Source organism: Neoarius graeffei, chromosome 2, assembly GCF_027579695.1.
Source record: "Neoarius graeffei isolate fNeoGra1 chromosome 2, fNeoGra1.pri, whole genome shotgun sequence".
Lineage (NCBI taxonomy): Eukaryota > Metazoa > Chordata > Actinopteri > Siluriformes > Ariidae > Neoarius > Neoarius graeffei.
Window position 1 is genome coordinate 120397529 of NC_083570.1, and position 14371 is coordinate 120411899.

Consider the following 14371-nt stretch of genomic DNA (forward strand, 5'->3'; position numbering starts at 1 on the left):
CACAAAAGAGACTGAATGACTTGATGAACTGCCATATTCACCGTGACATTCTGGAACAAACTGACATGACAGCCACCGCAAAGGAGTTGGTGCAGGCCAATGACAGACGCAGGCAGGCCTTTGGGAAGTTTTAAGGGTAAGTCATTGGTTACTTCTATTAGCACCGCCGAGTGCACTGCTTCCTCTGTTTTCAGTGTTTCTATACTGCATTGGTACTGATACAAGCAAGTTGTTTAAGTTGAGTTAGCCTACTACCGAGGTGCTTTTGTTGTGTACTGTTGGCTGTTTTAGCATTTTATTCTGCGCAGTTATGTGCTGGCATGCTGTGGGCTAAAGTCATGACCGATGGATTAATCTATGTATAGCCTTCTGTGCTAGTTTTTTTTTTTCTTTTTTATCAGACATCTAGTTTTTGGGTTTGTTTACCTGACATGTTTCGACGTACGACTGTCGTCTTCCTCAGAGTGTCACCGGATGTTAATTGGTGACGCATCTTTTTTCAGCTGATGTTTCTGAAGGCGTGGCCTTCCTGTCTGGATTGACAGGTCGGTCACGCCTTCTACTGTCTGTTTGTCCCCTGCAAGATGGCACTCCAGGTGTGAGAGAGCATGTATGCTCCCTCATCCCGGTTGATGGTCCTCGGGCTTCGCTTACGGATCTCCATGGCCTCCCTGATCCAGCGCTGATGTTTGTTATCTTCTGTGCGGATGACTCTGGCATTCCCCCAGTCCATAATATGATTTTCCCTTTTACAGTGATCTGTTATAGCTGACTTATAATTTTCCTGTTGTGCCTTTTCTTTTATTGTTCGGGTTTGTCTTGTAGCTGTCTCCTTTTTGCACTCTTTCTTATGTTCATTTTTTCTTGTGTTGAAACTCCTTCCTGTCTCCGCAATGTAAGTTTTATTGCATAATTGACATGGAATCTCATATATGGTGTTGCATCTGTTGTCCGGATGTATTCTGTCTTTGGGATGAACCAGGATCTGACGGAGTGTTGTGTGTGGTTTGACAGGTGTGTTAATGTTGTGTTTCCTCATTGCTCTTTGAATGCGTTCAGTTATTCCCCTGATGTATGGTAATGTCACTACTCCCCTGTGTTCTTGTTTGTTGGTTTGTTTTTTCTCTTTCTTCTGTGTTTTGTTGTTCTTAACCTGTTCCGCCCCTTTGGATATTGCCCATTGTGGATATTGACATGCCTTCAGTGCGTGTTGTATATGTTGTTTCTCCTGTTCTTTGTCCTGTGGATCTGTAATTATTGCTGTGCGTTCATGTAATGTTCTGACTACTGATATTTTGTGCATTATGGGGTGTTCGGAAGTCCAGTTTAAATATTGGTCGGTGTGTGTGGGTTTTCTGTGTACTTTTATTTTGATGTCCCCATCTTCTGTGTGATGTATTTTTAAGTCCAAAAATGTCAACAGACAGTAGAAGGCGTGACCGACCTGTCAATCCAGACAGGAAGGCCACGCCTTCAGAAACATCAGCTGATAAAAGATGCGTCACCAATTAACATCCGGTGACACTCTGAGGAAGACGACAGTCGTACGTCGAAACATGTCAGGTAAACAAACCCAAAAACTAGATGTCTGATAAAGAGAAAAAAAAACAAAAACTAACTATATTTAATATAAGACATAATGAACGTAATCGAAGCCTTCTGTGCTGTTGGCTGTTTTGGCATTTTATTCTGCACAGTTATGTGCTGGCATATTGTGGAAACACACACACTCGCACGCGCACACACACACAGACGCGCACTCGCGCGCGCAGACACACGCAGCTCTGACAAAACTGCAGGCATATTCCCATACTTTCCTCTGACCGAGCACCGCCGAGTGCACTTCTCTGTGTTCAGTGTTTCTCTCTATAGTGCTTTAGTACTGGTACAAGCAAGCAGTTTAAGTTGAGTTACCACCGACGTGAGCAATTCCAGCGTTATGGACGTGACACTTGAACTCAAAATGGCAACAAATGACCCAGTGCATGTTTTATTGTCTCCCAGTATTTAAACAGGTGTTGCATATTTTAAGGCTGTACCATACTGGAGAAGTGATAGAACAAGAACAATTCCCATAGTACATCTAGGGCATGCCAGAAAATGCCAATAAAAGATGCGTTATGGATGTGACAGAAAAAGTATCACTTTTCTTGGGTGACTGTACATTTTTATCAAACTCTGTGAAATCGTAAACCTAATGTCGAAATGGAGATATCCATTTGATAGAGGGGTCCAAGGTGAATATTAAAAAATCTTTGTTTAAAATATTTTGTATTTCATGCAGAGTTTCGGAAGGAAAAGTCAGCGTTATGGATGTGACGAAATTCCGTTATGGATGTGACGCGTCTGAAATAGACATGGCATATATTTAGAAAATCAGCAATTTAACCACCATAACCCTTTGAAAAATTCTCTAAATATCAGCTAAAACTATCAAAGTTCTTAAATAATATTTAGGATGACTATTGTTTTGTGGATTTTAGCATACATTTCTGTGGCTTGTGGCAATAATATAGAATTGTACATGATCAAAGTTGATTTTAGCTTGGGGTTTACATTATAAGAAAGACTGACAGTGACATATTAGGTTGGTTACAAATTGGTTCAGCTTATTCACATCTGTAAAATACAGGCCTAGGTGATATCTCTGGGAGTGGTTTTGATGTATTACATGTTGCTTTATTTTTGCATGGTGAGGTTGACATTTACATGGAATTGCCCACCACCGAGGTGCTTTTCTTGTGCATTTTAATCTGCGCGGTTCTGTGCTGGCTGTCATGACTGATAGCATTACGTGCGTGTCCGTGTATAATGTAGCCTATATGCATCATGTCCGACCTAACATTTCGGTGACACCCTCTGGCGATTGTGCCCCCCCCCCCTTGTTCAAAGGCGTTCCGTGGTCTATGGGCTTAATCCATGTTTCAGTTAAACACAGTACATTAAACTCCTGATCAGTAATGAGTTCATTAACCATTAGCGCTTTAGATGTAAGAGATCTAATATTTAATAGCCCCACCTTTAGATCAAAGGTGCTGGCAGCAGCTGTACAGTCAGTATGATCTAATTTCATATTGATTAGGTTACTGGAACAAACATTCTGAATATTTCTACTTTTTTGTTGAGCTCGGGGAACAGACACAGTCTCTCGATGTAGTGGACCCTGAATGACGACTCTGTGCAGCTAGTAGACAGTCAGTTTAGCCTGTTCATCTGGTGTGAATGTGAGTGTGAATGGTTGTCTGTGTCAGCCCTGTGATGACCTGGCGACTTGTCCAGGGTGTACCCTGCCTTTCGCCCGTCATCAGCTGGGATAGGCTCCAGCTTGCCTGCGACCCTGTAGAACAGGATAAAGCGGCTAGAGATGATGAGATGAGATATTGCCGTTGAGAATGACAGCACTAGCCAGACTACAAACTACCACAAGCCATAAAAGCCTTAAATCAGTTGAAGTAGCTAGACGTCCAGCTGGTTTGGCCATACCCAATGGTGCATAGTGCATTGTAGGTGTGATGAATGTTATGTTATTTTTGTTGGTGTCTGATGTATGGACTATGTGTTGTGTTATATGTTTGACGTTCTGTCATGAAGTGCCTTGTGATTGTGCTGCAATCCCAGCTGCCCCTCGGGGACAATAAAGTTATCTACTACTACTATATGATGATATTTGTAAGTTTATTATTGAAAAAGAAATAACAATTTAATTTTTTGGGAAAAAAAGAAAGTCATGTTTAGTGTGTGTGCTTGGTCAAAATATGAGAACTAGTAGTTCCAATCCTTATAGGATGCTAAATCAGTTCGAGTGGGAGCATCCCTAAAAGAAGCTCAAGCTCAACCTGTCTTGCCTCTATTGCCCTGTTTACTGATCGACTGACCCTTGCCTGCTATCAGACTGTGCTTCCTGTCTCACGATTTGGCTTTATCAGTTTGCGTCCCGCTCTCCCCTGCACATACATCCGTAAGTGCCTGCACTCTGACAGGATACTTCGCCTATCATGGATGTAGCAGAAGAGGAGAAGCAAACTGCATTGGATGCTCAAGGACGACTTCGAGGAGAACATGAACAGATGCTTGCAGACCTCAACACTCGAATGGTGCAGCTCGCAACTGTGAGGGTGCAGGCCTTCCTAACGTGGCCTGAGTCTTCTCCCAGTCCTGCATTGCAACTCCCCATTCTGGAAAAATATGCCGGGAATGCAATCGCCTGTAAGGGATTCTTACTTCAGTGCTCCATGTACTTCTCCGCTATGCCTAATCTCTCTGACAAACACAAGATTGCTAAATTTCTGTCATTTCTTACTGGCAAGGTGTTACAATGAGCGTGCGCCATTTAGAAAAATGGCAGTGAGCATACGACTTCATATGAACGTTTCCTCACATTGTTCAAGAGTGTTTGACCATGAACCTGAGGGAATTGAAGTCAGAGAAAGTTTGCTCACCATATCGCAGGAATCCAGAGGAGTTGCTGAATATGCCCTGTACATCAGAACGCTAGTGGCAGCCAGCGGATGGAATGATCCAGCACTGAAAGCTGTATTTCGCCAAGGTCTTCATCCCGACATTCTCAGTGAACTGGCAGGTAGAGATGAATGACTAACACTGGACATTTTGAGGGCACTGCTGGCCTGTTAGGGCGGGACGGTATCCATCCCACTCGGGAAGGTGCTGCTCTCATTTCCTGCAGCATAGGTCATAGTCTCAGAACAGGCCTAGTTAATTTCTGACAATCCAGAGCCAAGGCCAGGGAGCAGACGAACAGGCTAAACCGACTGTCTGCTAGCTGCACAGAGTCGTCACTCAGGGTCCACTACATCGAGACTGTGTCTGTTCCCCGAGCTCAACAAAAAGGTAGAAATATTCAGAGAGTTTGTTCCAGTAACCTAATCAATATAAAATTAGATCATACTGACTGTACAGCTGCTGCCAGCACCTTTGATCTAAAGGTGGGGCTATTAAATATTAGATCTCTTACATCTAAAGCGCTAATGGTTAATGAACTCATTACTGATCAGGAGTTTAATGTACTGTGTTTAACTGAAACATGGATTAAGCCAAATGAATATATAGCATTAAATGAAGCGAGTCCTCCTGGATACAGTTATATACACCAGCCTCGTCTAACTGGCAGAGGAGGAGGCGTCGCGGTTATTTATAATGATTATCTAGGTGTAACACACAAACCTGGTTATAAATTTAATACATTTGAAGTTCTTCATACTAATATAATGTATGTAGCCTCGAAAAATACAGTGGCATGCAAAAGTTTGGGCACCCTTACTGAAAATGTCTGTTACTGTGAATAGTTAAGTGAGCAGGAGATGAACTGATCACCGAAAGCCATAAAGGTAAAGGCGACACATTTCTTTTCAGTGTTTTCTGCAAGATTTGTGTATTATTTTTGTTTTGTACAACTGGAGAGTGAAAAAAGAAAAGGAACACCATGCGAAAGTTTGGGCACCCCAATACATTTCAGTTCTTAGGTAACTTTTACCAAGGTTCCAGACCTCTCATCTCATCTCATTATCTCTAGCCGCTTTATCCTTCTACAGGGTCACAGGCAAGCTGGAGCCTATCCCAGCTGACTACGGGCGAAAGGCGGGGTACACCCTGGACAAGTCGCCAGGTCATCACAGGGCTGACACATAGACACAGACAACCATTCACATTCACACCTACGCTCAATTTAGAGTCACCAGTTAACCTAACCTGCATGTCTTTGGACTGTGGGGGAAACCGGAGCACCCGGAGGAAACCCACGCGGACACGGGGAGAACATGCAAACTCCACACAGAAAGGCCCTCGCCGGCCACGGGGCTCGAACCCGGACCTTCTTACTGTGAGGCGACAGCGCTAACCACTACACCACCGTGCCGCCCGGTTCCAGACCTTAATTAGCTTATTGAGCTGTGGCTTGTTCAAATTCTTCGTTAGGAAAGGTCAGATGATGCAGATTTCAAAGCTGTATAAATTCTCTGACTCCTCAAACTTGTCCCTAAAACAGGGATGAGAATTTTCTGGGTCGGCGTGAGCGAGGCTAGGGTTCCCGCGGGTCCTTAAAAAGTCTTAAATGCAACTTTCGGTTTTCAAGGCCTAAAAATGTCTTAAATTGTTTGGAATGACTGGAATTTTCGATAGGGAGGTATTAAATTTAATATTGGACCGAACAAGTGAAATATCTCCATCCGGTTTGGGGTATTTTTTTTTAACCATGATTTTAAAAGTGACCAGCGTACCTTTTGAGGGCAGCATTGGTTCTGTGCGTTCTGTAGATCAAGAACTAACGTTCGGAGTGCGGTGCGGTGTGGTGGAGGAGGTGCGGTGTGGTGGAGGAGGTGTGGTGCGGTGTGGTGGAGGAAGTGCGGTGCGGTGGAGGAAGTGCGGTGCGGTGGAGGAAGTGCGGTGCAGTGGAGGAAGTGCGGTGCGGTGTGGTGGAGGAAGTGCGGTGTGGTGGTTGTGAAGAGTGAGAGATGCGCAGGTAGCTTACGCGGGCGCTAGAAAGCGTTGATAATTATGGGAAGATGTCTGTTTAATGACAAGTGGTTGGGGGATGACAAATACCCCCAAAATAAGGAGAAGAATCGTTTGCGATAAAAAGCGCTGGATTGCACAAATGTGTTTAAAGCCGGTACTGCAGCGCTGGGGACACGCCCACTGGGAAACTGGCTTTTCACGGACACGAGGCGCGTGCGCGTGTGTTAGAGGTCAAGCGCTCCGGAGTGAAACGCAGGGGGGTTCGCGCATGTGCACAAGAGTCAGGTGGAAAATGGGGCTTATAGGAAATAATAATAATAATAATGATTAGCATAATTTTTTTACATAATTAACATTGTTTATTGTACCAAGTTTAATATAAATCTATAAACAACCTTTATTTCAAAACTCAATTAAAAAGAACTCCAGAAAATACAATAATTCTAAATATAGTACAATTTACATAATTTGTACAAAAAGTTTTTTTAGTTTTATTACTTATCGTCTACAACAGTGTTTTTAATATAATAAGAATAATATTAACAACCACTAATAATAATTAGTAGTAATAGTAATTATTATTCATTATTAATCATTACTACTTATGATTTAGTGATTAATAAGTACTAGGGATTATTAAATGTTATAAAATTAAGTTATTAAAAATTATTACAAATAATTATTAAAAAGTAGTAATTGGTAGAATACAAACACAGTCATGGATTATAGATAATTTTTAAATAGTGAACATTGATATAAAATAACTGTATTACTACTAATAATCAATAATACTACTAGTAATACTTTTAATGTTATTATTCAGTTCAATTGTTATATCAGTGATCACTATTAAAAACAAATTATTATCTATAATCCATGAATAATTGTTTATCACTACTACTACTAATAATAATTACTACTTTTTAATAATTTTAACTAATCTTATAACTCAATTTTATAGCATTTTAATAATCACTACTTATTTATTAGTATAATTTAGTAGTTGATAATTACTAATTATTAAATTACATTTTGATAATCACTGCTTATTAAGTAGTACTTAATAATACTGAATTATAATTGCTACTCTATTAATTATTAATTAATATAGCTAATAAGTAGTGATTATTAAAATGTTATAAAATTGAGTTTATTTTTTATTATTATTAAAAAGTAGTTATTATTATTATTATTAGTAGTAGTAGTAATACAAACAATTATTCATGGATTATAGATAATAATTAATGATTATTTTTGAATAATGAACATTGATATAACAATTGCACTGATAATTATTTTAGTTTTTACAACACATTGATTAATATTGATAATGGTTATGAAAGGTGACAGTTGTTTTTCTGTGTTTAATGTAACGTTCTGATGATTGTATGACTGCATAAACAGGTTTACGCTGTTACCTGCTATAATGCAGAAGATACTCGAGAACTTCCTCAGCCAGCTGTGTACTGTACCACACTCACACTGATTTTGCTGTCGGACACAAAATCACACATCATCAAAGATAATCTTTGGGGATTGAAATAATGCCGGCTAAGGTTGTTCAGCTGGTTCTACTTGCCGTTTATTGTTTTTGAAATGATTCATGGTGTTTCTCCAGTAAACCCCAGTCTTCTCCTTGCTGCTACAGTAGTTCTGCAGCCCAGAACACACGACTTTGCTTCAGCTGTTTGCATGTCTAACAGTTGCCATTGATGCACCCTGTTGTTCACCAATTGTGTGCATTCTTCTTAAAGTTAGTAAAAAACTATTGCAGAAAACAGTTTTAAGTTGTCGTATTTATCATTTTCTTTGCCATGGTACAGTCTTAATTTTTCCATTTAGAGGTCTTGAAAAGGTCTTAAGTCTTTAAATTTGTACTTGAAAAATGTGCAGATACCCTGGAGGCTTGTGGTGGCACAAGTAGTCAGGACCGCCCGCCCGCCCGCCAGCATCTTTCGCAAACGCTCATCGCAAAATTAGTTGCAGCTGTGATAACGGAAATCGTCATTGCTTTCTTCAATATTTATGCTAACGACAACTCACAACAATTTCCGGCAACGTTTTGGCGCTAGTTTCATCTCACTTGTACAATTCGCAGAGAAACAAGCTACATGTACACGGTTTTGATCACTTCTTAAGTTCTAGTTATTTTGGTTAGTTTTCAAAGTTACTTCGCCAATATGGCAAAAGTTTTGGACCGCAAAAATGAAGATCGTGCCAGGGAAATCGATAAATCGAATGGGATAAAGAACTGTTTCCGATGGGCATGGCTCGATAGTAGCGTTACCGTGCAGATAGGGACACAAACTGTGACAACGTGCCTGACGGAACATATCCGAAAAGTGGACGTGCCGGGAAAGGTTCTGTGTATTCTGTGCTCAGATATGATCAATTATGGAAACAGAGGAGCTAGAAACATCCACGAGCACATCAAAACAAAAAAGCACAAAGGTATGTTTTACTTAAATTGTCAAAGATAGAGTCAGGAGGAATCTAATATATCGTTACGGTTACCTCCATTATCGCTCGCTATATATATATATATATATATATCTATCTCTGTAGGGATTTGTTATCTTAAAGTTTATAAACGTTTTAAACCATCATTGAATTTGAAAACATTCATATATATTAGTGTGTGTGTGGGAAAGTTGGCAGACATTTCAGAGTTTTTTTTTTTTTTTTAAAAGTCCCATTCTCATCCCTGCTAAAATCAACAGCCATGGGCTCCTCTAAGCAACTCCCTCGCATTCTGAATAATAAAATAATTGATGCTCACAAAGTAGGAGAAGGCTACAAGAACAAAGCAAAATGTTTTCAGGTAGCTGTTTCCTCAGATTGTAATGTTCTTAAGAAATGGCAGTTAACAGAAACAGTGGAGATCAAGGTGAGGTCTGGAAGATGAAGAAAAGTTTCTGAAAGAACTGCTTGTTGGATTGCGAGGAAGGCAAATTAAAACCCCTGTTTGACTGCAAAAGACCTTCAGAAAGATTTAGCAGACGCTGGAGTGGTGGTGCACTGTTCTACTATGCAGTGACATCTGAACAAATATGACCTTCATGGGAGAGTCATCAGAAGAAAACCGTTCCTGCATCCTCGCCACAAAATTCAGCGTCTGAAGTTTGCAAATGAACATCTAAATAAGCCTGATGCATTTTGGAAACAAGTCCTGTGGACTGATGAAATCAAAATAGAACTTTTTGGCCACAATGTGCAAAGGCATGTTTGGAGAAAAAAGGGGGCCAAATTCCAGGAAAAGAACACCTCTCCAACTCTGAAGCAAAAGATGAAAATAAAAAAAAAAAATGTTTTTGCTTAAACTATAAAGGGAATGAGTCATCTTTAACTTTATGCCTTTTGGAGATCATTTCATCTTCAACTTGCTTAACTGTTCACAGTAACATCAATTTTGACCAGGGGTGCCCAAACTTAAGCATATCACTGTAAGTATAGATGAGGCAACAGCTTGTTTTTTCCCCTTCTTTCAGGCTATGGACAGAACAGAAAGAAGGCAGCTTCCAATTTCTTCTTCATCATCAGGTTTTTGTTTGTTTGTTTGTTCGTTTGTTTTTTCCTTCCCCAAATAATAAAGTAAGATTGCTGCTTGTATTACCACATGAGCTCCAGCGTTCCTGATGGAGTTAGACCAAACATGTCTGATCTACACAGCTACCATCTTGGGCGCATTGTGTTCTTTTCTCCTAGATAAGACTCGTTTCCTGAATATTCCTTGTTGTTATCTGAGTGTGTGATTGTCAGAGTTGTGCACTGTCTGTGAATCAAGTTTGAGTTGTGTTTTTGTAACTGCAATAAAATCTACAGCCAGGGGCTCAGCAGTGCCCGTCCCATTGGAGTGCATTGTGTGTGAGTGAGCTGTTTTTTGGGGAAATTATGTGGATTTTCCAACAAACTAAACAAAAACATACACACAGGAATCTCTGTGGAGTTTAAATATTCTCCAAAATAAGAGGAGTTTAATTCACATGTTTTCCTTCATGCAGGATTTGACCCTGATTTGATAAACTCTTGCAATCAGAGAACAGATTCACATGTGGTTTAGTGGAAATATTAATTTGTGTATCATCTGCTAAAATGAAGTGGGTCAGTAATGGATGCGTGTGGACGCCCTGTTTAACTGGGACAGTGTGTGATCTGAATGGACCTCTAGAGACAAGATGGAGACTGTCACATGGATACGATTTAGGTGACTTTAAATCTGTACCTGAATGTCCCATAGATTTAAAACACTTGTGAAAATCGGTACTTAATCAAACAAAATAAGAGTTGTAGCTAGAACCAGAGCAGGTTGAGTTTTGGGTCCAGTTCTGATAGCAAATTGAGTTCAATAAAGCGAAACAGAAGGAGTCGGTTTTAACCAGTAAAACTGAAAGATGAGTGAAGTGAGAGAGAGATTTACATGGAGACGGCTGAGTGATCCTCTTTCTCCCAGAATAGAGCAGCACTTTCACCAGATGTTCAACTTCCTTCAGCCAAACTCACTGAAGCACAACACACAGCACTGAATCTCCAGCTAAACACACTCTCTCCTCACACTGATAATGACTATTAACTCCAATAAAAGAACACACAATGTCCAAAATGAAGCTTTATTTCAGCAGAGCAAAACTACAGGAAGAGCAACAGGACAGTGAAGAGAGTAAAGACAGAAATGTCAGCATTGTGTAGAATTGAAACTCTATTGTAGATGGATGTGTAAGCAGCTGAGTGTTAAATTCTATCTTGGAGCTGTTAGCCTTCACACTGGCTCTTTCTGAACGTGACCGGATGATTGACGCCGTCATGGGAGACCGTACAGACAAACTCCTCCCCCTTTTCCCAGAGTGCTTTGCTGAGGGTCAGGGTGCTGCTGCGTGTGTAACCGTCCTTCTTGTGTTCTTCTGCGCTGGTCAGAACCCCGTTCTTCACCTCTGAGCCGTCCACTGTCCAGCTCACCAGCGCCCCCTGTGGAGAGTAGGCAGACAGCAGGCAGAGCAGCGAGGCCGATCCCTCAGACAGCTGCAGAGAGGAGGGAGGGAGCAGAGACACGGAGGGCTTCACCGTGGGACCGGCTGGAGACCACAAACACACAATAAACACACACATTTACACACGCTTACACAACATTTACTCATTACTGCTGATTAAGAGTCCAGACTGGAGACATTCATGTGTGTTCAGTAATCAGTGCAGTGATCCACACTGTTCTCACATTACTGCAGTTCAGGAGAAACTTCTGGAAACTTCTATGACCTTCAGCAGCATCTATAAACTCTACCCATAGACATAAAAACAGTTCCGAACTCTAAATGAACAGAGACACATGGGGGGCTTCTGGTTGGGAGAAGGTTCAGTGGAGAAACATCAGTCCGTTTGGTTTCAAGTCGACTAACAAACAAAGAGAACATGTGGAAGCCATCAGCTTTAACTCCACACCATAATCCATCTTCTTTCTGATTGAGTGTTCACTCAGTTCTATTCAGTAACTGCATCCAATAGTCACACTGTATTCCAGCACTGAAACACTCAGTGAGTGGATTCTGTAAATGCTCTGAACTCCAGTCGAGACAAAACTGGAAACTCTGCAGCAGCACAAATGAGTTCCAGCAGCAGGAGAACATTTACTAGTTACTCTTTACATCGTGGACCGACGAGAACTTTGATCAGCTTTATTCTGGTGTTGATACTCAATGAAAATGAAACACCAGACGCTGAACTCAGGGGGACTTTAAACAGCACAAACATCTGGATTTATTCTCTCACTTTTAACAGTCAAATGTAATCATTAACATCAACAAACAAACAAACAAATGTCTTTTGATATTTCAGATGCCGATTTTTTACAAACTGCACTTCATAAACAAAACTGATTTTTTTTATTTTCAAATTTTCTCAAGTTCATTCAATAATAAAATTAATAACAAAATAAATTCACTAATGTGTAGAATTTTAAATAAAGAAGAGAAACTTACTGATGATGAGTTTGGTTCCTCCACCGAAAGTGTTCCACAGTGATACATTCTAATGAAGCCGTCGTACAAAAACCTCTGTTACACTCCAGTGACCACACACACACACACACGTTTCCATCGAGAGAGGATCCACTTTGCATTATCAGCTCATGCTTCAGCGCTCTGCGAGTGTTTATAGTCCTGTGACTTTAACACTTCATGACTGAGAGCTGCTGCTCAGCGACTTCACCCACAGCAACCATGAGTTTGATCAGCGTCTTCATCTGCACACTGGCCCTCTGCGCTCGAGGTAACACAATGCTTTATCTTCTACTGTTCAGCTGACAAATCCATGGGAAGTCGGCCGACTAGATGAACTTCAACCTCAACATCATTATTAATGAAGGGAACGGATTTATTCTTCTTATTTTTTTCAGGATCCAGAGGTCAGGTGACTGTGACTCAGAGTCCTGCAGTGAAATCTGTTTCTCCAGGAGACACACTCACCATCAGCTGTAAAACCAGTCCTGCTGTTTACTATAGTGGTGGTTATTATTTGTCCTGGTATCAGCAGAAAGCTGGAGAAGCTCCGAAACTCCTGATCTATGCTGCTAACAGAAGAGAATCAGGTATTCCAGCTCGTTTCAGTGGCAGTGGATCTGGATCTGATTTCACTCTGACCATCAGTGGAGTCCAGACTGAAGATGCTGGAGATTATTACTGTCAGAGTGCCCATGTGATCAGTAGTAGCTGGGTGTTCACACAGTGTTAGAGCGTCGTACAAAAACCTGGGTGTGTGTGAGTGCTGCAGCTGGGACCTACTGCAGGTGCTGAGGGGGACGATGTGATCCAGCACAATCACACACACACACACACACACACACACACACACACACACAGTGTAGCAGTGGAAGCTAACAGCATGTTCATGAATCATTTTCCCCAGAGGTCGCATGTACAGGGAAGAAAGCAGTGTGTGTAGAACAGAGCTGTCTCAGTCCTGTGATGAGGCCGAAAGACTGACTGAGACATTTCATGGATGTGATTCCGAGTTTATCTGCTGAACTACAAAGAATTTAGTTGTAAATGGAGCTCCATGATCGAGCACGGAGTGGAACGTTAACTCCAAACATTCAGTCACTTTATGGAGTTCTGTGAGATCAGAGGGTGAATCAATCTCATTGTAAATAAAATGAGGTGGTGATTATCAAGCGTTTCACATGAATATGAGCAAAACTCTATCAGCTCCAAATCTCACTGATCTTCATGTTGCAACACAAAGCTTAGAAAAGTGAAAGTTCTGCACTGATTTGATCTCACAGCAGCTAATATTACACAATAACGCTCTTTAACTCTCATCAAAATGCCCTTTTATTCCAGCTGCATGATCATTAACTATCAGGTTTTCATTGGTTTGCATCCTATACTGGGTCCCTGCATCACCGCTGGGGGTCACTGCCCTGCTGGGGGCTGGAAATACCAATTAGTGCAAATGATTTTGTGTTTGTTATGTTCATAAAAATGACTTCAAATGAGTTAACTCTAGATTTAGATTTCCAGAACAGTGAGAGGATCATTATAAATCATGGAGGTGAACAGAAATCCAGATATAAATGACCAGATTATGTTTGATTTCTCACATATTATTCACATGATGTCACGTGTGTTTACAGTTTTTCTGGATCGCTGACACACTGTAACTGGGCCTATTAACTAAACATCCAAATCCATGACCCCAGCTACCAAAAGATAGCGCTATTTCCCAAAGCCATAAACTCGATTCCCCTGTTTTCACACATGATTCAGATTTGCTGAACTTTTTCTGAAAAACTCTTCACACAAATCCCTTCGTATCTCACTGGCTGCACCATGTGCTCATTTACAAAGCACTAGCATTCAGTATCAATAACACAAGCGATCACAGCTCCAACTCAATTATCACACAATTCCCC

The 14371-nt window shown here is 40.9% G+C and overlaps 1 gene segment (V, D, J or C); it reads left to right on the top strand.

Moving 5' to 3' along the window:
* Positions 1-12577: 12577 nt before the first annotated feature.
* On the top strand, positions 12578-13422 carry LOC132882193 (Ig kappa chain V-III region PC 7183-like). The segment is given in 2 exon segments: positions 12578-12729; positions 12857-13422. Coding segments are annotated over 2 exon segments (426 nt in total).
* The last annotated feature ends 949 nt before the right edge of the window (positions 13423-14371 follow it).